This window comes from Carettochelys insculpta, chromosome 11, assembly GCF_033958435.1.
Source record: "Carettochelys insculpta isolate YL-2023 chromosome 11, ASM3395843v1, whole genome shotgun sequence".
NCBI lineage: Eukaryota > Metazoa > Chordata > Testudines > Carettochelyidae > Carettochelys > Carettochelys insculpta.
In genome coordinates this window covers 32,463,992-32,488,480 of record NC_134147.1, presented here as the reverse complement: position 1 = coordinate 32,488,480, position 24,489 = coordinate 32,463,992, and the positions used below count along the sequence as shown (strand labels likewise).

At 42.1% G+C, this 24,489-nt stretch overlaps 1 protein-coding gene across 11 annotated transcripts in view; it reads left to right on the top strand.

Moving 5' to 3' along the window:
* Nucleotides 1-11,760, top strand: part of LMCD1 (LIM and cysteine rich domains 1) — a 69,980-nt gene extending 58,220 nt beyond the window's left edge. For all 11 annotated transcript variants that reach the window (XM_075005480.1, XM_075005482.1, XM_075005479.1 and 8 more), the window contains 2 exons: nt 4,953-5,168; nt 8,022-11,760. In XM_075005480.1, coding sequence (XP_074861581.1) covers nt 4,953-5,168; nt 8,022-8,180 — 375 coding nt within the window. In that variant the 3' untranslated portion in view covers nt 8,181-11,760. The remainder of the gene's footprint in view (nt 1-4,952; nt 5,169-8,021) is intronic.
* Nucleotides 11,761-24,489: the final 12,729 nt, after the last annotated feature.

Below are 24,489 nucleotides of genomic sequence, written 5' to 3'. Positions count from 1 at the left end.
GTTTCCTGTCAGGTAGGAAACAGAATATTTCTGACCCACCCAGTCTTCAGAAATGTTCCAGCGTTGCAGCCAGCATGTTGGAATTAAACTAACCAAACAGCTAAGCAGTCAATCAAAAATTAGCCACAGTTCCATATAGTTTGAGGCCAGCAGCTGTCTAATAAGCATTCAGTGGAAGCACAGACTTTTTTAAAAGGAAAAATAGCTTCAACTGTGGAAACGTCCCTTTTGTAAGTGAGATTTAAGAATGACCTCTCAGAAAGAGCTAGTCAAGTTTGAAGCAATTCAGTTTGGAGGAAGGAGGTAGCATTTAGTTACCCCAGGTGGGAGTTGGCAAACACTCACCCCCAGAGAACCAGAACTGTAAAAGTTTAGAATGCTATAATCCCGCCTAAAATATGACATTTACGACAAGGAATAATAAGTGGAAATATTACTCTCATGCTTTTTGATGGTTAGTAAAAACTAAATAATTATTTGCCTGTTCCCTCTTATAAGCTCTGTGAGTGTTGGCAAGGCACATGAGTTTGAATCCAGGGTGATGGATGTAGTGGGTTTTTGTTTTTTTGTGCATTAATAAACCACAATACTAATCAGTCAGATTGCAAAAATCAGCAGAGGTTGGGCTGTGTTGGTCAGTTCTCAGGGTGGGGGGTTTCAGGCCTGAGGCAGCAAGTAAACGCTAGTTTGTGGCTGGATATGAAGAGTTCACTTGATGGTCCACTCCTACTGAGCCAGGACAGCGCAAGTGCCCCTAGACTGGTACAGAGTTCGAGTGATGTTTCTAGTGGAAAGATGGTATGAAAGACAATGCCCTAGTATCACATACAGAACCCATCATACCAGTTAAATGATTCTCCCTGACACTTTCAGCTGCAGAAGTTTATGCTTCACTTTCCTTTTATACGCAGTGTGGGTGATGCAAAATATGATGATATTTACTCTAGAGATGGATGGATGAGCCCTACTAATGTTTGTATAGTTATTTACTGCTTTAGAACCCTTCAGGATGAAAAATTGTAGAAATGTAATTGGAATCCTTCTATGCCTGTTTTTTAAACAAAAAATAAAATGGGATTCCAAGTCAGGCCGTATTTGTTAAGTTTGTGTGGCCTTGCATTTCCAACCTTCTGCTTTGTCTTCTCACTGCCTAATATGGGGCAAGCATGATATTTGAACTCTGCAACTCCCTGGTCATGCTCCCCAACAGCACAGCCCATACAGATTAAAGCTGCAAAGGGGCAGATATGATCATTCAGCTCCACTGTAATTTTGTATGTATTGCATGGCAGCAGAACATACTTGGGTTTGGATGTGATCTGCTTTGAGATTTTTTTTTTTTTTTTTTTTTGTATTGTTCAGGCATGAAAGGGAGTAAATCCTATGTAAACAGAAGTTGGGGAGGAGTAAAATTTGTACAAACCCATTGGAGGGGTGGGGGAAACTCTCTGCAGAGCTCATCTTCTGTTACATCACCACCGCCTTTTCTATATGACTTCATCACGACTACCTCCTTTGTGCAATGTGACGCTTCAGAAGTCTGTCAGAAAATGGAAGTTTGAAATGGTTTCCTCAATCTCTACATTGGTACAAAATGAAGAATGTCCCTACTATTCCTTAACACTCAAATGCTGGCTGATCATCCATGTCCAAATGAACAAAGCATTCCCCCATGGGCCCATACTAAGCCCTGGGTACAACAAGAAGGCACACTTTTAGTAGTGCTGAGGGATCTCTGCATTATTATTTTTCTCACATCCACAAGTAAGGAAAGAGGCAGCACCGTGTTACAGCAAGCCTACATGCCGCATGCTGGAAGTGTTTCGGGGCGGGGGACGACATTCTGAAGACCAGAATCATACAGCAGAGTTATGCTATAAAAAGAGGGATGAAGACTAGACTGTGCAGTCAAGGAATGGGCTGCTCTTGAAATGGTCTTTTTCAGTATTGAGACTTGATGAAATCTGGTGCGTTCCCTTCTGTCGGGAATGAACTGGGGGAAAATTTAAATGAATATCAAGAGAAGAGGCAACTATTGCTCCAATGTTACTCTTGGTTTGGTGGTGGAATTCTTAACATGGAGTTCCAAGGAGCCTCCCCCACAGCTTCAGATTTTGTGCCCGCACTTGATCTTTGCATCTAGATCTTTGGAAGTAAAGTCAGATGTAACACAACTTGGTATTTTTTGATTCCAGAATTGCACAACCTGCAAAGCTAATGCTCTGAACCTGGAACGTGACCATACCACAAGTCCTGCTCCTCTGACCACACTCCTTCTCCATTCACAGGACTCTCTCCAATTGTCAGAGCTCCCAGAAACTGTCACCCTAGACACAATGTTGGGAAACACTTCACTTTTCTGATGCCACTCACCTAGATACAGTCACAGAAGAGATTGGTTGGTTGGCTTGTTTGTTTGTTTGTCCTAAAGAGGAGATGGAGGAGGCTTGAATTTAAATTCTTAACTTCTGTTCACACTAAACTCTCTGAAATAGTTGGAGGTTTACTCAGTGAAACGATTAATCAGGCAGAGCAATTTAAATCTCAACACGTGAGAGACATAAGTTGCTAAAGCAGTACATCTTGTTTTGATGAAACTTTAACCAGGGCTTCAAAGACTGCTGGTAGAAAATTGCGTTATAGCCAAAGGCTGTGCTAGAAGAAATTCCAGCTGCCACTTAAAAAGCACTTCATTTGATGACTGAGCTAAGAAAACGCTGATCAAGTGCAGACTCAGCAGCTATGAGGCAGACGCTACTCATCCAAAATTGTAAAATGGGAACATTAAGGGCAACCTGTCAGCCACCATAAAATCTGGTTTAGGGCTGCAGCTGAGAAACTTTTTTAAGCCTCTTTTTTAAATGGTTGCAGGATTTCCCATTATGGACTAGTTTAAAAAAAAAATCCTAATTGTAACTTTGAGCTCTCAAATCTTCCAGGTACCTGTAGTTAGTTTTCACTTCCCATCCTCTGTGCACAAGTGGCTTCTCATTCCTTACCTGGTATAAATGAATCCTAAAACCACCTAAAATCCATGGAGTGGCATCTGTTTTAAACCACTGTACAGGGAAGGAGAACCTTTCTTTCTTTCTTTCTTTCTTTCAATCTGTCGACATTACAGCTGTTAAGACCCATTGGGTGTTTCTTCGCTTTTTTTTGTTAGAGGATGTCATGTAAATGTTAAGTTAAAACTGATCAACTTTGTAGATGACCTGCAGATTGGAAGAAATAACAATGAACGGGACAAACCACTTACATAGACTGGGCTGGATTAACTCTTGGGGGTCTGGGGAAATCAGATTTTGTGGGAGCCCCTAGACTCTGGGATGGGACCAAAACGAGGGGTTCAGAGTATGAAGGGTCTGGGAGCTGAGGCAGGATGGTAGGTTTGGGGTGAGGGTGAGGGCTCTGACTGGCGGTGGAGGACCTGGGTTTGTGCTGGGGATGAGGCAAAGGTAGACTAGGTAGAGGAGGGGCTTGAACTGCTGAAGGGGGATCAGTACAGGAGGCTGGCATCTGCCCATCTGGGGAGGAGTTGGGCACTGGAGTGGACTCAATGTTGGAATGTGGTATCTCAGAGGCAGTTAGTGCAGGAGGGGGCTCATGCTGGGGCAGAGGTTAGGGGTACATGACGACAGTTACCTCGGGTGGCTCCCTTTTGGTGAGGGGGAAGCAACCCCTAAAGCCCCTTTCTTAACCTGGCCCTGGAAATGGAGCAATGCATATTGGGAAAACTGGCCACAAGCACAATCTGTTACATTAGGCCCTTAAGAATAAAAACTGTAGGTTGCATTTAACTCTTAAGTTATCAAAGAGAAGATCAAGGAGTGACTTGATCCATCTGTAAGCACCTACGTGGGGGACAGAAATGTGATAAAGAAGGATCTTTAATCAGGCAGACAGAGAGAGAACACCTCTCCCTGGCTAGAAATTGAAACTAGACTAATTCAGACTGAAAGCAAGGTGCAGTGAGGGTAGCTTTATTATTGGAAAAGCTTGAAGACTCTGGATTCTCCATTACTGGAAAGCTTCAGATAAAGACTGTGTCTTTCTAGAAGACCTGATATAGCTCAAGCAGGAATTAATTCAGGCAAGTCTCTTGGGTTTACTAGATGAATATCAGATCAGATTATTGTAATATCTGGCATCCTGTGTAATAATGTTAAATTAACTAGCGTATTCTAGAGAGGAGCTGTGTCAACTTACCTTCACTGAGACACTGGCCCTTAGTTCTCATCCTGTGTACGAAGTCTTTAATGCTTTCCATGGGACAACTTTGCAGCACTGCATGGGCTGCTTGACACTGGTTTCTACTTTCACTTCTTGCTTCAAATATACAGTAAAAACTGAACCTAGCTCCTTTGTTCAACAATTCCACCTGGTGGGGCAGGGGCGGGATGACCACTTAAGGCCAAATTATTCAGATAAACCAATACGTAAATTGCAGACTTTTTAATGAGTTCATACTTGTTCTGCTGTTAGGACAGTGGTGATCTTAAAAACAAGAGATCTTAAAACAGCTTATGTCCTGAAGTAGGAGGATTATCTGGCTAAGACTGATCAGTAAGTGTTCCTTTCTTGGTATATAATTGAACAATTAAGAGCACTACCTCTAATTATTGCTTTCCTGTGTGGCGGGGGACCCCACTCCGTGTGGGAGACCAGATGGGCTATTATAGGCTAGATGGATTATTGTACTAGGCCACCGTGTGTTATCCATCAGGTATAAGTAAGAGTGCAAGATCCAAAAAAATGCCATAAATCAGGAATTCCTTTTTTAAAAAGCCACTGTATGCAGAAGTCTCAATTGTGACTAGGCCTTGTGTTTACAACAGGTTTGATCTGCCACATGAATTGCAGAAAGTATTTTTGCCCAGTAGAGCATATGAACTAGCTGGGCAGTTTTCCTCTATTCTCCCTCCCTGCAATCCATAATCTATTCTCTATTTTAGTGCTGCGAGACCTGCAAACAGGTGGTGCCTACAGATTGCCCTGTGGTGTATGCAGACAGAGCAGGCTACAATCACCTGTGGCACCCAGGCTGTTTTGTGTGCTACAAGTGCTCTGAACCTCTGGTGGACCTGATCTACTTCTGGAAGAATGGAGTGGTTTGGTGTGGGCGCCATTACTGTGAGAGCATAAGGCCACGCTGTGCAGCTTGTGATGAGGTAGGGCTGATTCCTTGCTGCAATTCTGCTACTCCCACACTGTAGACTGGCTTTGTGGAATTCTGTGCAACACAATATGGAGGCCCTACTCCTCTTCTATGGTCGTCCATCTCTCTGTACCCAGGAAACTCTCTTCTGACTGCATCCTGCTTGTCTGTGGGGTTTCCTCCCTCTGTTTGAAGCCACATGATTCTGATGCTCTTCTTACATTAACTAGGAGTCATAAATCTCCTATATGGAAGCTAGCTGGAAACTTTGTTCTCTAATCTTCTCATTGGCTCTAGAAACGTCAAGGACAAGAAATCTGACTCATGAGTTGGGGATGTGCATTATAGGCCCCAAGAAATGCAAAGTCTCTGCAAATAGATAACAGTAAGGGTTATGAATTAGAATCGGAATGGGATTCAGATACTTTTGGTTTTTTTCAAATGGAGACTTGTGGTTTAAATACCTTTTAATTTTTCAGAGATTCTCAGAAGCCAGTATTTGAAGCAGGATTAGATTTAAGATGAGGTTCATGGCATAGGGCTGGGTTTCAGGTATGGAATCAACAGTGGAGCTGGTTGTGTTATTTCTTGCAAGCAGAAGCAAAATCTTACAAGTTTCCATCATTGCATGCCAAAATTATCCTCCTAATGGCAACCATTCTTGTGAGATTTTGCTCATATTAAAACCAGAAAGAGGTCATGTTTCTCTTCTGGTTTTTGGATCTGGCCTAGAACCAAAGTTACTGGATTGGATCTGAATCTGAGACTGAGTCTCAAATTTGAAGTGGTTCAGTTCTGAGATCCTAATTTTGAGCTATTTAACCATAATAAGGTTTGTCAAAAATAGCTAATGGCTATTGTTACTGTCGAATGTGATAGATATTGGTAGACAGCTGACATTTATTCTCTTTTAGGAAAAGAGATCACTAAGGGGGGATATGATAAAGGTCTATAAAATCTTGACTGATGTGGGGAAAAAAGTGAATAAAGAAGAGTTATTTACTCTTTCGAATAACTCAAGAATTAGGAGTCTCCAAATGAAACTTGGTTTAAAACAAATAAAAGGAAGTAATTCTTCAAGTAATGCACAATCAACCTGTGGAACTCCTTGCCCGAGGATGTTGAAGGGTATGACAGCTTCATGGAGGATAAGTACATCAATGGCTATTAGCCCGGATCAGCAGGGATGATGTCCCTACCCTGCCTTTATGAGAAGTTGTGAATGGGTTATAGGGGATGGATCACGAATGGTTACCTGTTTATTCATTCCCTCTGGGACACCTGGCATTGGCCAGCACCAGAAGACAGACCGTTGGGCTACCTAGACCTTTGTTCTGACCCAGTATGGCCGTTCTAATCTACTATATATTTTAGGGAGTTTATCTGTTTGATCAAAAACTCCTCTGAAACAATAAGAGCTAGGATCACCATAGTCAGTATACAACTTCCCCTTATCATAACTTAAAGCAACGTAAGTGTTTGGTCATGCCAGGAAAATGGGACATACCTAGAAAAGGGATTGTTTCTCAAGAAAGCAAACAGAAAAGAGACAGAATCACCAGATCAAGTCTGGTCCTCAAAATTGGCATAACTGAATGAATGTTGAAGGAGACTTGAACCAACATGAGTCAGAAGAATAGGATGAACCTGGAATGGGGCAGCTTCTCAATAAACCTGAGGGAAAAAAAGAAAAAATGGAGAAATGTGGAGTAGTGCTCCAATTTTGGCACAGCTAAATCATCCTTAAGGTTTAAAGCTAGAAGAAAATGTTGCTGGAAACCAAATTGACTATAGCCAGTTTTTGTTAAAACCTAGCCAATTATAAGAGTTTATAGGGATGAAGGAAAAATTGATGGAATGCTTTTTTTTTTTTTTAAAAGGAAATGGACAAATTTAACAATGCCTTTTTAAGAAGTCCAAAATAAAAAATTAACTTTACTGAAATAACACTGTATTTTTGAAAAATGTAATTTTAAATCATGAACATTTTCCTATTTAAAAAAAAAATCCTTAATTGAGTTACGGACTCAGCAGTGCCAGATAAATCTGCTAGTGTTATTAATAAATGCAAGTAATCGGCTAGTTTTGTGTTCATCCATGTGATTGGGCAGGGCATCTCATTTTTGTAACCCCAATGACACAAGTCTAAATCAACTTCATTTTACTCAGTGTGGATACACTAATGTAAATTCAGTGCAATGGAGCCAAATTTCCTCTTTATTTGCATTTAAAATATCTACAGGATTTCAATTTTTTTTCCAACACTGACAGGTAACTGCGGTCTGTGCCTTTTTTGGTTTAACAATCAAGAATAATTCCATTCTGTTTGAGTTCTCCTCAAAACAGCCTCTGTATCTAATGGAGACCGGTACATGTTTGGCAAACATCCTTTTTTCTTTTTTTTTTTTTCCCCCCCTCACCTACACTGTCTACACTAGCCCCAGAACTTCAAAAGGGGCATGATAATTAACCTAACGGAAAGATGCTAATGAGGCACTGCCATGAATATGCAGCACCTCACTAGCATAATGGCAGCTGCAGCACTTGGAAAGTGCTGCTTTCAGTCTTTTCAAAAGGATCCCGCACATTTTGAAATCCCCTTATTCCTGTAACCAAATAGGGACCCCATGTAAACAAGGCACATGTGATTAAAAGCAGTACTTTCGAAGTGCCATGGCTGCCATTATGCTAATGAGGAGCTGCATATTCATAGAAGCACCTCATTAGCATCTTTTGATTAGGTTTATTATCATGTGCCTTTCAAAGTTCTGGTGTTAGTGTGGACATAGCCCTAGTGAACGGTGCTGGTTTGGTCAGCATAAGGAAGAACAATGGCAATAAACAGAATTATTTGTTCCCTCTACAGATCATATTCTCAGAGGACTACCAGCAAGTTGAAGGGCTGACCTGGCACAAGAAACACTTTACCTGCCTGGAGTGTGAGACACTGCTGACTGGCAAATCCTTCAGCCTGGATAAAGCCAAGCTGCTATGTACAGCCTGCAGTAAAACCAAACATCCTTAAATACTCAGTAACTTGAGAATCCAAAGTCTGCTGTCCCAGATCCAAGTTAGAATTGGTGTGAATTGTCAAATATGTGGAAAGGGATGGAGGAGAGGGAGAATTGCTTCTTGTCTCTAGTTTTGAGCCCCACAAATAGAACTGCCTTCACCCCCAAACTAACTGCTTTTAAAGGAAAGTAACCCTTTTGGGGAGGAAACAAAAAGGACATTCACATGCTAGGGGAAAGGAAGGAGATTTCTGATCTTACTTGGAAAGAATTGCACTAGCACGCTGGTATAAGTCATTTCTGGGAAATCAAATCCACTAGGCTAAACCTCATGATTGGCATGTGACTAATGTGAACCCAAGAAACCCAGAAACCTGCAGACTTTTGGTTCAACTGTAAAATCTTGCTGCATCCTTTTTAAAAAGTGACATACTTCAAAAGCCTTTCTTGGCATATTATATATACTTCTGGTCAATAATGAGTTTTATGAAGTACATGTATTCATAGAAAACTAGCAATTAGTAGTAAATCAGTGGCTTCAGGGAATTAGATTCACCCAAGAAGTTATGTTGTGGGCAGGAAAAATGTGTACCTTGTGGAAATAGGCAGGCATTTCCTTGTTGGTGAATAATGTTCTACTTTGTCACTATAATTTGGCATATTGGCTGCAATAACTTGGTTGCAGGTAGGTTATTGCGGTCCTCCTGTGAGCCATGCATAGCTAGGTTGATGGCAGAATGGAATGATTGAGCACAATTGATTAATCCCACTAGTCAGTTTGAATTCAGGTGTGATTAAAGTTTTCTGGAAATTGTAGCTTTTGGCTCCCAAGCTACAAGTTTAACCTCCATACCCTCACTCATCTCCTTTATAGTTGGTGAATTGCAGGGTGGAGAGGCCTGCTATTAAAAGAATTCTTAACTTCCAGACCCTCCCAATCCTATTATCATTTCCCTACTACACCCATCTGATTATTTTAATAGCCCCAAAGAATATCCAGGTGGTACACGTGGGTGTAAGCATGGTGTTTGTATATCATATACCCAAATTACTCACTGCAGAAAACTGGAATGTAGTTTGCATCAGTATTTCCGTGCCAGAGATGGAATATGCTTGGGCTTGCTAGCTAAACATGTTCCTTACTTTCAGACAGACAAGGCCTAACTGCATGCTGAGTCCATGAACAATTTGTCTAACGTGACTAGAAAATGAAAATAGGCTGAGTCTTGAACATATTGGCACATGCAGTTGAAAGCAGGAGGCACAAATCAGGTTCTCAGGTCATCACACCTTATTACAGTCACAGTGGGGGTGGGCCGTGTATTATACCTGTTCCATGTGAAATTGAAGTTTAATCAACTCCAGCTTCACACTGGGCCGGGAGAACATCTGCCAATATAAATGAATCAATGTCTGTCTATATCTTGGAAGAGAGGAGGGAATGGACGTATCCACACATGGAGGTCTGTGGGGAATATCGTGAGCTCACAGAACACACATAATGAGGGCTGTTTTAAGAAGGCCACTCACTTAGATGACGTGTTTATATTCCTGGACATGCTTGGACATTAGATATAAAACCCTACCTCCAGGACTGATGTTGTGGCATCAACAGTTCTGAAGTGATGCTGATGGTAATAGTCACAGGAACAATGGAAAGGCATAATTTGTGGAGTAGCTACAGTATGCATATTTCTGGGGTTGCCAGCAGCTATTTTGTCTATATGATTCATCTCTGATTCAATTACTTCTGTGCACTTGATAGGACATGATAAATCATCTTAAAATGTGTTCACTCCAGGTTACACTAGAAATTTAAGTTCTGTTTGGATAGCTTTGGATACAAGCAGTCAATGATCATTGATTCGTTAGCGGTATGTAAATAGAAAATAAAAACAATGGCTTTTATTGCACCCTTCTTGATGACCTATAAAGTTTCCTGAATTATTGCTGGACAATGTATGTGAACTTTTAAAAAGACACTTAAAAACATCAATGTACTTGATGAAGAAGGATGTAAAAGCACACACTGGACACAATCAGTGGTAAAAACAACCTGAATCGTGTAGGGAATACGCTTTGAATAAAGAAATTAACATCCGGACAGCATTTACTTTCCATTTGTTCACTTTCCAAAGCGTGCCATGTTGCAGCCAGATAATTTCATAAGAGGTAGATATGAAAAGAACATACATTGAAGAAGCCTACAAATCACATGCAATGAGTCAATAAAACATTAAGTTAATTTTAAAATGTAATAAATATTACTGTTACAGTGAATACCGTACTTCTTTGTGGTCTAACCCTGACAGAGTAATTGGGTTCTTCTTTTGCTTAAAATAATGTTTATTCCTTGCAGTATATTTGCTTTTGTGTGCATTTCAAAGCAATAGGAGTCTAAAGCTGAATATGTCATGACTACAGCCCTTTGTAAAGAAATATATAGATATAAAGTGATCTTCCTCATCTTAAATAAAAGGCTCCAATCAGATTGAACCTGGGATGGAACAAACTGTTCTTGTTATTTCAAATGAATTTGTATGGTGGTAACGTGTCATGGCCAGACCCAACAAATGCAGAATACTTTCAAGTTGGAGGACTTAGAATCTTAGGCTGCATCTACACTAGCAAGTTCTTTCAAAGGATTTTTTTTTTTTGAAAGAAGTGGACTCTTTCCAAAGATCCCATGGAGTGTTTACACACAAAGTGTTCTTTCAAAAGTAGATCGAACCAAGACAGCACTCCTTTTGAAAGCACTCTTCCACTCCCATTTCAGGAAGAATGCCTTCTTTCAAAAGCTTCTTTCAAAAGAAAACTTGTAGACACTCTGCTGGCCCTTTTCCCCCCCCCACCCTTGTAAAGGCAAGGTGTAGTGGAGAGGCATGGATACAACACAACTTCACCCTTCCTATTCTGGGATGCCAGACTGGCAGTTGTTGGCTAACAGACTATAATGTCCTTGATGGATACGGCCCCCTAAATAGGGTGGCAGTATCCAGGGAGCATAAAGCTTGATGGACAACTTGGTTCTTCAGCTGATATAACAGCTTAGATTTAGGCATGGAATTAGCTAGTGAAAGAACTTTTTTTTCTGTTTCTATATTAATATTCTACCCTGTTTTTCTGCAAAAATCTGCTCCTACAGATCCTTGATATGTGAGTAGTCAGTACATAAGCAGTCAAAATGAAAGAAATCATTCCCATAAAGAAGGGTTGGCAAAATCAAGTTCATAATTTCCATTCTGAAATTTTGTTGTGGGCCAAACTATTTTATATTATATGGCTTGTAAATCTGGTACAACTGACTTAACTAGTTATCATGAATTTTCATCTGCATAAGAGAGCACAAAGTGGCCTAACATTTTGAATTACTGCAATAAAATCAGTTAAATGCATCTAGAATTTAAAACAAAATTGTTTTTTAAAAAGTAATTGAATAAATTCCTGTTTGATCTATTCTCAACACAGTTATATCTGCTTTTTGTTGTCTACTTTCCCCAAAAATAGTTGTTCTCTCTCTTAAAATAGTGGAAGTCAAGCTGATTAAATCCTGGTTTTGTTTTATTTAACCTTGCCAGATAAAATGGTAATTTAAACTGCTTTGCTCTCTGTGTCTTTTTGGAATACAGCCTTGATTATGTTAAGTGTCATAATGCTGGGTCTTCCACATATCTTTATCCTAATGAATGAAGATCATAGGGCATGGAAGATAATGCAATTATTTTAACATTCAGTACCAACTGTGTAAACTTGTACATAGCCTTATCTCCAACCATGGTGAGACAAGCTGGGTGAGGACCATTTTCTGTTGGTGACAGAGATAAGCCATCAAGCTTACGGAGAGTAGTTCTTTTAGTCCATTTGCTGTGCATAGTGGATAAACAATTTGGCTGTGTATACATGGTGAACTTATCTCAAAATAACTTTGGCAGCATCCAAATGATGCACGCGAGTTTAAAATAATGCACCAGCTATTTTGATTTTATTTCAATTCTGTTAAATCTCATTTCATGAGGAATAATGCTTATTTTGAACTCTCTTTCGAAACAGGTGCTATTAAGACACAGGAGAGCAGGGTTTCAAAATAAACTATAATGAGCTCCACTGGCACTATGTTGAAATAATGCTATGGATCCAGAAATGATATTTTGAAATGCATTGGGAGGGATGTGTTATTTTGAACTATTTTGGAATAGCACTGCTGTATGACAGGTAGACTAAGTGAATTAAGTAACGCCCAACTAATTTGAACACTCACAATTACAACATGCTAACAGAGCATGTTCCAGTTTGGGGATTTTGCTATAATGATACCAGTAGATAAAATCACGACTTTTTTCTGCAGAAGCTCTAGGTTCAGATTTGTGATGTTAAAAATCAATTTTTTTCCACCTCTCAAGCGTCAGTGTCTGGATCACAAAAAGTATATAAACAGCTCAAAACACGCTAGTCTTGTGGATCTCACTTTTCTGCTCAAAACAAAGGCAAATGTGAAGACATCACTATTTGGTACGCCTGCGGGCTCCTGGGTGCTACAACAATGTGAATAGCTCAAAAGAGGATGGCGCAACTTCCAAACACTAAGGCTCTGTGTCCACTAGAATGTAAAGTTGATTTTTTAAGGCACTTAGCCCAATTTTACAATGGGACTGTCTTCACTGCAAATATCATTAGGTTGATTTTAAGGGAAGCTGAGGTGGACTTTCTTGCCCCACTCCTCTGATGTGGTGTAATGCCAAGCTTGAATTTACAAGGTTGAATTAATGGGAGTGTGGAAGCAGCGTTAAATAGATATTTATCAGCTTCCAGAGGTATCCCACTGTTCCCCAAATGTGTCCATTCTGGTCACTTTCACCTCCAGTCCTCTCTAGGGCTAAGTCTACACTAAAGCAGTCTTTTGAAAGATGATCTTTTTGGAAGATCTCAGATTCATCCACCCATGCAGAAATGAGATCCTGGATCTTCTGATGGCTCCATGCTGGGGCTCTTTCGTGACCCTGAAAAATTATGGCTAGATGCCAAGCTGGCCAGAAAGAAAATGAATTCAAGTTGCCAGGCTTCCTGTTTCCTACTTTGTGGAAGATCTCTTCCAAAAGAACTTTTTGAAAGAGCACATCCACGCACAAAAAGAGTGGATTGAAAGATCCGTCCGCTCTTTCAATAAAGAATAGGGACTGTGTGAACATTCTCTAAAGAATGGGCCAGGGATCAAAAAATCTGGGGCCATGAGGACTGCTCCATTGAAAAAAAGGGCCCATGGAGCATCTACACTTGCTTTTTTTTTTTTCCAAAAGAAGCTTGCAAAAGGAGGTGCCCTTCCTGATCCAGGAGCAGAAGAGGGCTTCCAGAAGAAGAGCCACATCCTTTTGATCAAGGATCGAAAGAGCACATTTTGCATGTGGACGCTCCACATGTCCTTTCAAAAAAGGGCCCAGTTTTCCAAAAGACCTTGCTAGTATAGATGTAGCGTAGGTGTGCAGGCAGTAGGAAACAGGAAGCCAGGCAACTTGAATTCATTTTCTTTCTGGCCAGCATGGCATCTAGCCATAATTTTTCAGGGTCACAAAAGAACCCCAGCATGGAGCCATCAGAAGATCCAGGATCTCATTTCTGTGTGAGTGGATGACTCTGTACTGAGTAAACACTCGATAAGCTCAGCAGTGCCAGGTGAAAATCAAGGGCATGCATGTACACACACACACACACACACACACACACACACACACACACACACACACACACACACACACACACACACACACACACACGGCTGCCGGGCTGTGCGGACCATGTCCACAGCTAGTAGCATGCTTTGTCCTTCATGGGGTTTTAGTAGTTGAGAGAGCTTCTTCCCTGCACAGGATTTAGCAGGACAACCTGAGGAAAGTTGTGTGTGCCCCCACTCTCAGATCACTCTCTCTCTCTTTTGTGGACGTATATATCCACCTTCTGGTTGTTAATTATTCCATGCCCTTTATGGAGTGCCACAGAGAATCATCTATAGAATTAATAGATTTCTGACATAAAAGCAACAAAATGGTAGAGTTTTTGCAGGGTGAAGTCTTCTTCCTTGCAAGAAACTTGTTTTCTCAGATTCATATTTTACAGGGGCTGCCCCCCACAAGGCACCATGCATATGGCAGGATAATCCCTTCCCCCCACCATGAGTCTAGCACATTTTACAGGGGCTGGCCCCTACAAAATGCCATATGCGTGGTGGACTAGCCCAGTCCCTACTACTTTCTGTAATGCAGATGACTCAAAATTCTCTTTGTGAAAGAGACTTCTGAAAAACAGCCATTTGGTTTCAATGGTGGGGAAAATAAGGGCAATGCAGTCTGGGGAAATGACATCACCCACCCATAACCACTGGTGGGGCATTTTTTTCCCATAACACATTGGCAATGCAATGGGGTTCAAGAAAGTGTTGGATAGGTGCCTACAATACATTGCTGCAACAGTTGGCCTTTGGCGATTTAGTGGGGATGCACTAGGTTGACTTTATAAAATTTAGTGACAGAGAGACAGCCATGTTAGTCTGTATTGTTACAAAGTCGACTTTAATGAAGTCAGCTTTATTTCATAGTGTAGACATAGCCCAAATGTGGTGATTGCACTAATAAATTTGTAGCTGTTACAAGGTGCTCTGAGAGCTACTGATAAAAGATGCCTTGCCTCCCTTGTATCATTTTACCTGACAGCTGAAGGATGGTGTCCATTGAGTATGCAGTTGATTTTGTTCTCCCCAAGACAGTTGAATGGTCTGACGCAAGAATTACTTTAGTAATCTCTGTTGTTTAACTGAGTTTAGATTAATTGACACTTGCTGTGTATTGCTTCCCTTAGAACCGCTACCAAATCTTAATGCATTCTGATGATTGCAGCAGAAAAGGACCTGGGGATTACAGTGGATGAGAGGCTGAATATGAGCCAGTGTGCCCTTGTAGCCAAGAAGACTAAAGGCATATTGGGGTGCATTAGGTGGAGCATTTCCAGCAGATCTAGAGAAGTTATTATTCACCTCTACTCAGCACTAGTGAGGCCACATCTAGAGTATTGCATCCAGTTCTGTGACTGCCAGTATAGAAAGAATGTGGATGCATTGGAGCAGGTTCAGTGGAGGGCAAGGAAAGGGGCTGGAGCACATGACCTCTGAGGAGGGTCTGAGAGATTTGGGCTTATTCAGTTTGCAGAATAGAAGACTGAGGGGCAATTTGTTAGCAGCCTTCAACTTCCTGAAAGGAGGCTCTAAAGAGGATGGAGAGAAGCTGTTCTCAGTGTTGAGAGATGGCGGAACAAGGAGCAATGGTCTGAAGTTACTGAGGGAGAGGTGTAGGTTGGATATTAGGAAAAACTATTTCACCAGGAGGGTGGTGAAGCACTGGAATGCATTACCAAGAAAGGTGGTGGTATCTCCATCCCTAGAGGCTTTTAAGTCCTGACGATATAGTCATGGTGGGATGATTTAGTTGGGGTTGCTTCTGCTTTAGGCAGGGGGCTGGACAAGGTGACCTGAGGTCCCTTCCAGACCTAGAATTCTATGAGTCCTTTAATGCACCTAGCAACATTAACACCACCTTCTGGAAAATCTCCCTCTCCCTTTAATTTGCGCATGACAGCATTCACCATTCAGATTTATAACTGCCTCACCTTCAGGGGAACAGGGGGAGGCGTAAAAAAGGATGAAATAACCTGGCATGAAGAATAAACTCATAGAACTCAGTTTGGGGGTGGCTGACATGGGAAAACTGACCGTCAGGGAGGAGCCTACAAAAACTCAAGTCTTCCAGCAATATTTGCAGCTATTAACAGATGCTTTATGTGATCTGAAGAAAGCAGTTTGACTGTTCAGTGCTGAGTGAACTGTTATGATGAAAAAGCACCCTTGTCAGATTTGGTTGTATGTAATATGGCTTAATATCAGTCTGTTTCCTGGGCTAAGGTACTAAAAGATGCTGAGCAACAAGTTAAGCCATCCTAGCTGCCTTGGTCAAAAGGGTTATGCCAGTCATTCTGCATGCTTGCTTATTTGCAAAGTGAATTGACACATTTTATTTTCTTCTTTTGGCTCAGTTTCTTTTAATTGGAAAGTTTAGGGAGTTTAGATGCTTAAAACTTCATTCAGATGGTGTAAAAAATTGTTTCTCTAACCCCTATGAATGGATTAGACAGGGCAAGTGGAATTTAATAACTGCTACAAGCTGGAATGAGCTTCAATTACTATGTATTTCAATGAACCACCACATTGAATGGAAAATTCAGTCTGTGCTCAGATTACTCTCTAAGGCAAGGATCCATGTTAGCAGAGGTAATTCAGACTCTGAGTTGTGTGATTTGTCCATGCCACTAAAATACCAGATACCTATCAGACATACACTTTCCTATATTGTCATTATATTTCTTAAAGTGTTTAGATCTAATTTATTTTTAAAAACATCTATGTTCTTTCTATAACACCGTCAACCCACAAGACAGTTGGTTTCACACAAAATGTGTTCTTGCAAACAAATTCCAGGCATTTTAGTTTTATCTTTTGCTTTCGGTTGATTAGCAAATTGCTCTGTAGAGAATAGAGGTAAATGATCTTTTACCTTGATGGATGTGTCTATAATAATGTATCTCTTCCATGACTGGATAGGAATTATTTATGATTTATGGGCAATTTAATAACTCTTTTTCCAATAGCCAATGTCAGATTGATAAATTGAGTATATATGTGACTAAATCTTCTACTTGATTCCCAGATATATTCTCAAAATGGTAAAATATAATTTGTATATAAACATAGATTAATATGTGTACAATAAACTTTAAACTAAAATATTCTGCACCATCTTTGCAGATATAACTGAGCAGACATAGAAATGCTTCTAAGTGCACAAATAAAGCATTTATCACTTTTTAAAGCTTCTCAGTATGGTCTACCCTGTGTATTTGGCACACGTTAAATGTGAAGTACACACCTGTGAGATTTTTAAAGAAAGCTCCTATTTATTTTAAAGGAAACGGACAAAAACTGGTAACAAGTGAAGCAGTTTTGCTGTCTACTTCCCCTAGGGGTGTCATAAAGATAGAACCTACTGACTATGAGCTCTTCAGGTATGACAGTGATGAGAAGAAAAATAATATATTAGGAAGACCCTGTTTAATACCAAATCTCCTATTCTCATGAACAATCCAGAAAAAAAAAGGTGTAAATTCAACTGTCCTGATCCTTTGATCATAGTAGCAAAAAGTATGCCAGAAAATGACAGCGACAAACTGCAAACAGAGCTGGGGAGATTAAAACAGCAGATTACAGGTCACAAGTTGTACTGTGATCAATACATGTGAAATCAGACTATTACAGGTAGGAAACACACAGCAAAAAATGACAAGTCTGTGTGTAACTACTGTGACTGATAAAAAAGGTGACTGAATTACTCAAGCAATTTCATCTAATACCATTGACTTATCCTGTTAAAATCATGATGTGTAAAGACTCAAGTTAGTATAAAAGAATAGCTCAGTGCTGAAGTCTATTATTTGGGATTGGGTGTCTTGCAATGATGCTTCAGGGAATAAAAGAATCATGTTATCCTTAAACCCCTGGAGAAAAGTAGGATTTTCTATTCAAGGTAGGGAAATAGTTTGAAACTTAGAAATTCATGTTGGAGGCTTCAAAATGTACATTAAATTAGTGGGCAAAATAAAGGAAAAGCTTTGGACAGTCTGCTAGTAATCAAGCTGGGGACTTTGGACCATGTTCTAAAGCCTCCAAAAACATTGTCTTTGAACTACAGGATGGACGAGGAGAAAAAATTCTGTGCTAAGAGAGAGAAGCTCCTGTTTTAGTTACTTTATCCATGTAGGATGAGCTCTATTTGGAAAGGTAGAGACTCCACTAAGACAGGCTTCAATATCACGGGATGGCTGGGGAAACAAAATACTTCATCCATTGAGGTAACAAATATCTGTCAATTTAAGCGGTTTGTTCAATTTATTGGTTATATTTTACAAGCTTCAAGAAACGTCTGCAATGCTGTGTGATTTGTGCAGAGTAAAAGGCAGCCATCTTCTTCAGATTTAAAGGTAAGTTTTTATTTGCCCTAAGAAAAAGGGAAATTAACTGTCCATCTTCTAGTTACCATAAATTAGACTTGTTCCAGGAAAAATTCAAAGGGCAGGAAATTGCAGGCATGTGTTCTGACATTTAATCCCCAATTCCCTGCCGTAGTTCAGGCTTATCTTTTAGCATCCCTGCCATGACCCTTCGATGCCAGCATCCTTCCTGTCCTTATCCTTGCTTCTAGTTCTGGGTCTGCTTCCATACTTCTCCTCAACCTACCTCCTGAGACTGATATCTGTTGAATTCAAATCCTTTGTAAAGATCTACATCTGTTGTGACTCCTACATGCCAAATGCTTTCACTGCTCTGCTGCTGCAGTAAAGGAGGGGAGTTTTAGGTAACAATGACAAGGAAACCTCAAAGCACCCCACAGTGTCTAGGCCCTGATCCTTTCTCCCTGTAGCAACCGTAAGGTGTACCTCTGGATTTCTTTCTCATTTGCAATCCAGTTCCCATCAGGCCATCCAAAAGCCTGCTGTAAAGACGTCTTGTTTCTGGCTTGCTGCTCCAATCATGTAATTCCCACTTCAGATCCCTTCCCTGGCTACTACGTACCTTCTCCATGTATTTCAGGCTTCTGACTTTCCCACTGTAGGCTCTAGCACTGGTCCAGCTCCCAAATCTGGTCTTGCCTTCAAGTTCCTCCTCGACCTCTTCTTTCAGCCTTTCTCTAATACTTTTCTTCAGGCCTTATTCCTTGTTGTCCCCTAGGCCTGTGACTCTACCCCTTTCAAGTCAATCATCCTCCTCCTCCATAAATCACACTGCTCTCAGAAAGTAGGTCATGTGCCTTCCTCCATGTGCAGCCTAGGTCTTAAGGAAGGTAATCATAACTGCAGCTAGATAAACACCAAAACACTTGTTTTTATTTTACTTTCTGTAATAATTATATCCAGTTATTAAATGCCTGGCACATGCTCACATCTCTTTTGTGTGCTCTTTCTGTGAACAGCAGAGTGACTGAGTTCTGGCCCAGATGTTTGGGGCACACAAATTTCTGGTGCCCCACATTTTGACAGCCCCTGTTCCTCACTTCAGAATCTGGGGGTTGGCAGATCTGATTCATGGTCACCTGTGCTGATATTTGCAGAGCCCTAAGATGAAATCCTGGACCTGTTGAAGTCATTGGGGCCGGAAGGTCATCCTTAATATGTATTTTTTCACATAAGTGTGGTTTTTGAGCCAGAAATTCTGCCATATGTGACCAGTTCGGAAGCATGGCTCCTGACTTATCTCACCAGTCATAACACAGAGCTGTCAAAAACAGCAATTGCAAAACACAGATTGAGAACAATTTCTGATCAGGCCTAGAGGTTTTAAAGAGCAGGAATGAAATGTGTCAAGTAATTAAAAATAACAGTTAAAGCTGCATGATGCTCATGGCCCTTTTCAGAGATACACTACAAGCAGGAAAAAAAGGCTCTTCATCACAGCAATAATTTTTGTGTTGAAAATCACACACTCATCTCTACCACAGTCTGACCGAGCAGAATGTATTTACGGCTTGACCTAAAAGATTTTCCCACAGAACTGTACTGCTATTAACTGTGGGACAGCGTAGAACTAACTTTTGCCTGCATCTCTGTGCCCTTTCACGGGCTAGCTGCCACTATGTTCCCTGCTCTGTCTGGAACACAGGGTCTGTTTCTTGTTAGTGCCCTACAGTAGGAGTGGAAAGGAAGCAGGTCCATGGTCACTGCCCCTCAGCTGGGTTACCACGTTGCTCCTCTAGATAGCACAGTGACTATGCTCTCCAGGACCTCTAAGAGGTTTATATTTCAAGTTACCTCCCAAAGAGGTCCTGGGCAATGAACCTCACACCTGTACATTAACGCACCATAGCACTCCATAGATCTTCTCCTGGTCACAGAGGCTATGCCTACACATCAGCATTATTAAGAAATAAGCCATTCTGAAATAGCTTATTTTGAAATAACACAGCTACACATAGGAATGTATTTTGAAATAGCACCCAGCTATTTTGAAAGAGCATATCCAGACACATAGTGCCTATTTTGAAATTATGCCATTGGATGCCTTTATGGCTGATTTTGAAACAGCACTATTCTGTGCTCCGAGTGCTTATTTTGAAATAGCCATTTTGAAGTTTATTCCTCCTGCAATGAGGTTTACAAAATTCAAAATAACCTGGCTGCTATTTTGAATTCAATTCAAAATAGTAGTTGTATAGTGTAGATGCACAAATTCATTTCAAAATAACAGCTGTTTTCTCAAAATAACCTTGCTGTGTGACCATAGCCAAAGAGACAGGGTGAGTGAAGGAATCTCTCTTATGGAACTAACTTCTCTTGGTGACCAGTGCAAGCTGTTCAGCAACTCAGAGCTCTTTTTGAGCTCTGGGGAAGGAAGCAGAGCACCTGAACTTAATAAAGCAAATCTCTCATCAGCTGTACATTTCTAGTCATTCTATGTATTATGGGCCAGATACTCCACTGCCATAACCATAAGCCATCAGAAGCAGTATTGATGGCAGTGTAACTAAGCTGTTTTACACAAGCTGAAACTCTTTTCCACAACACCAGTCAAGTTCCGATTTCTGTGAACCTTGTGGGTGGGATGGTTATTTAAGGTGGTTGTTTGTTTGTTTTTTTAAATAAGGCTGATAATTTTTGTTTATTTATTTTTAAAATCCTGAACATATAATGAGCCTTGTACTCAGATATTTATCATCCCTGGGAAATCAGAACCTTTTGATCAGCATTATTAGTAATATCAATTGTACATTTGGGCAGGATTTACACAGACAAGTCATACAATTACAGCCCTTATATGGAGAGAAGAAATAAAAGCCTGTTGCATTTCTTCCCACTGAAGTAGTTGCCATTTAAAGACTAGATGAACTGTGTTGTGTTTCTTTGATAATCATGTAATACTGTATTGTGTGAAATTTAGAATAATGCAGAGAAGATCTGTGAAACCAATAGTACCAAAAAAGAGGTAATAAAGACAGTCAGATATCACAGCCATGAATGTTCTCTTAGAATTTAGGTGTCTAAGTCAGCCTGATTTTCCTCTGGGGAAATGAGAAGGAGCTGCCTCCTCCTTTTACAACCTAACCCACCTGAAACAAGAGCAGCACTGACACTCAGCACCAGATCTTCATGCTGCATGATTTGGATCAGGGACTTAAAGTTGCTCCCCTGAGAATGGCCTAACTCATGGGTGTCCAACCTTTTGGCTTGCCTGGGCCACAGTGAGTGAAGAGGAATTGTCTTGGGCCACATATAAAATATATAATATAGTTAATGTATATAAATCACATAATAATGTTAAAAGTTTACGATCTTGTGGGGCCGCATTACTAGCCGTCCAGGGCCACATGCGGCCCGCGGGCTGGACACGCCTGGCCTAACTTCTAGATTAAGGAATAGCATAAGACATCATGCTTGCAGTGTCTGCTGCTGAAACTGTTCCATTGTGGAGGACTAATTAAATATTCACAGGTGAAGAGAAAGACTGACTCTGTAGCTCTCTAAGGATTTGGTTCAAACCAAGCAGAGGAAAGATTTCTCTTATTCTAGAGGAGTGTATTAACCATTAGACTACTGGATATAACAGGTGATGGTGTCTTTTTGTGCAGTGTGGACTTAGCACATAAATTCTTCTTCGAGTGGTCCCCGTGGGTGCTCCACAATAGGTGTCGGGCTTGCCCGGCGCCGCAGATCGGAATTCTTCTAGCAGTTTCTATTGGATCGCGCATGCGCCGACGTGCGCCGCTCCCTTGCGCGCCCCCGGCCATGTGCGCGATCCAGTTCCCGCCAGTTCCTTCTCAACCGCCATCGGCTGCAGACGGAATCTGCTCCGGCTAAAGCCAGAGACAGATAAGATAGTTGTTTTTACGTGTAGTTTGTTTGTTTTTGTCACTATCAAAAAAAAAAAAAAAGAGAGAGAGAGAAAGAGAATATCAGCTAGCAGAAAGAAGAGGAACGAAGGAGAGAGGGGCAGACAAGAAGGCTAGTTAAGCCGTCCACTGCCCCGCAGGCCGGTGATTGTTATTTGGGGTAAAAAGGCACTGATTACGGGCTAAGTACCCTATTAACAGTAAAGACTCACCATGATGGCCTCCTCGGGGTTTAAGAAGTGTGAGTCATGCAGCGAGGCTATGCCGGCCTCCGATGGGCATAGTGAATGCATCTGCTGCCTGGGGGAATCACACGTTACCCAGAAGTGTTCTCACTGTGCTAAGCTTACAGCCAGGGCCAGGAAAGACAGAGATGAGGCTCAAAATGCTCTTGTTTGATAAGGCTCTCCAGCCGGAACCACTGGAGAAGCCTCACGCAGAAGGGCCCTCTGGGTTGCATAAGAGGAAGGCAGCCTCTTTGACCCCCTCGGTGCAGAAGAGGAGGAAACTCTCCCCAGCTTGATCCTTGCCGGCGGGCCCAGCGGGCAGGACGAGCGGAACGCAAAGCCCCCAGCCGCAAGCTCATGAAAGCGGCAGCGCAGCAGCGCACGTGGCAGAGGCTGAGCCTCCGATTACACAACAGGTGGCACGGAAGGCGTCGCGAGCGCCAGCGAGGCAAGCGCCGGAATTGGCAGCACCGACGCATGCTGCACCAGCCTGCGTGGCACCGACAGCGCAGGGGCACCCGGCACAGAGCCTATCGGCGCCAGAGGAAGCTACCTGCGCGGCACTGCCGCTGACTGAGCCGAGCGCGGCACCAACGGGGCTGAGATCCCCGGCACAGGAAGGGGCGGCGCCCACCCTGCAGGGGAGGGGCAAGGCAAAAACAAAAACTCGGCACCTCAGTCCATCTCCAGGCAGGGCCATGCTGCCCTTATTTCCTAGCCCCCACCCCCCGAGATACACACGCCACACCGACGGGCTGTAACTCCACCAGCTTATTTAGGGCCTCCCTCTCCGTTCCTCCAACCAATTTCACCGTGGCTTGGGCCACCTTCACCATTTCTGGGCATGGATCCCCTTGAGTACTATCACAAACCAGCTTCACCACTATCTATGTCGTCATGGAGGTCCCGCTCTCCCAGACATCATGGGTGCACTCCCCAATCGTGGTCCAGGTCTCCATCACCGGGCCCTTGCCCATGCTGCTATGGTCGTCCTCATCATGCTGAACACAGACACCGCAGGTCTAGATCCAAGGGCAAGTCCTCCCCTGCTACTCGTCAATACTCCCGTGTACACTCTCGCTCTGGGACAGAACACAGTCGTCTCAGGGGCAATTAGGTCCAGAATCCCGAGATTTCCCTTCACAGTCCTCCAGGGAGGAAGTATTCACCGAACTTGGGAGCCAGAGGATTTGAGGGAGGTTTACCCCAGTGGTTCCCCCTCATTCTCCCCAGATGAGGCCATGGCCCCCAGGGATGTTTCCCCCCCCGGATGACCTTAAACAATTCCAGGAGCTGTTCAGAAGAGTAGCTTTCATGCAGGACATTCAAATAGCAGAGGTGCAGGAGAAGCATCATAAACTCCTGAAAAATTTGAGACCCCCGACTTCATCTAAAATCGCTATCCCGCTGGACAAAGCCATTATGGAGTCACCCACTAACATATGGCAGACCCCGGCCTCTATTCCACCTACAAGCAAGAGAGTGGATAAGAAGTACTTCGTCCCAGCCAAGGGCATGGAGTTCCTCTTTAGTCACCTGCAGACCAATTCTTTGGTGGTCGAATTGTCCCAGCAGAGGTCGAAGACATCTCAGTACAAGTCGGGGGGGGTCGCATAAAGATGCTGAGAAGCTAGAGCTGTTTGGCAGGAAGGTATATTCCTCCTCTACCCTATTATTGAGAATGGCAAATTACACGGCACATCTATCAAACCACAACTTTGACAATTACTCTAGACTCACTCCCCTCATGGATTCACTCCCCAAGGACAAGAAGCCGGTGTTAAAGGCGATTGCCCAAGAGGGCTATGCAGCGTCGCGGACGGGAGTCCAGATTGCCCTGGACGTGGCAGATACAGTGGCACGTTCAACAGCTGCAGCAGTGGTAATGCGTAGGGAATCCTGGCTCCAGACGTCTGGTATCCCCAGGGACCTGCAGGCAAAGATCGTGGATCTTCCCTTTGATAAGCAAAAGCTGTTTGCGGACTCAACCGACTCGGTCCTCCACTCCAGCAAAGACTCGAGGGCCACACTTAGGACCTTGGGTATTTATACTCCCCCATACAAGAAGAAGAAATTTTATCCTCAGCAAAGACTCTACGCTTACCAACCACAGCGTGCTCAATATC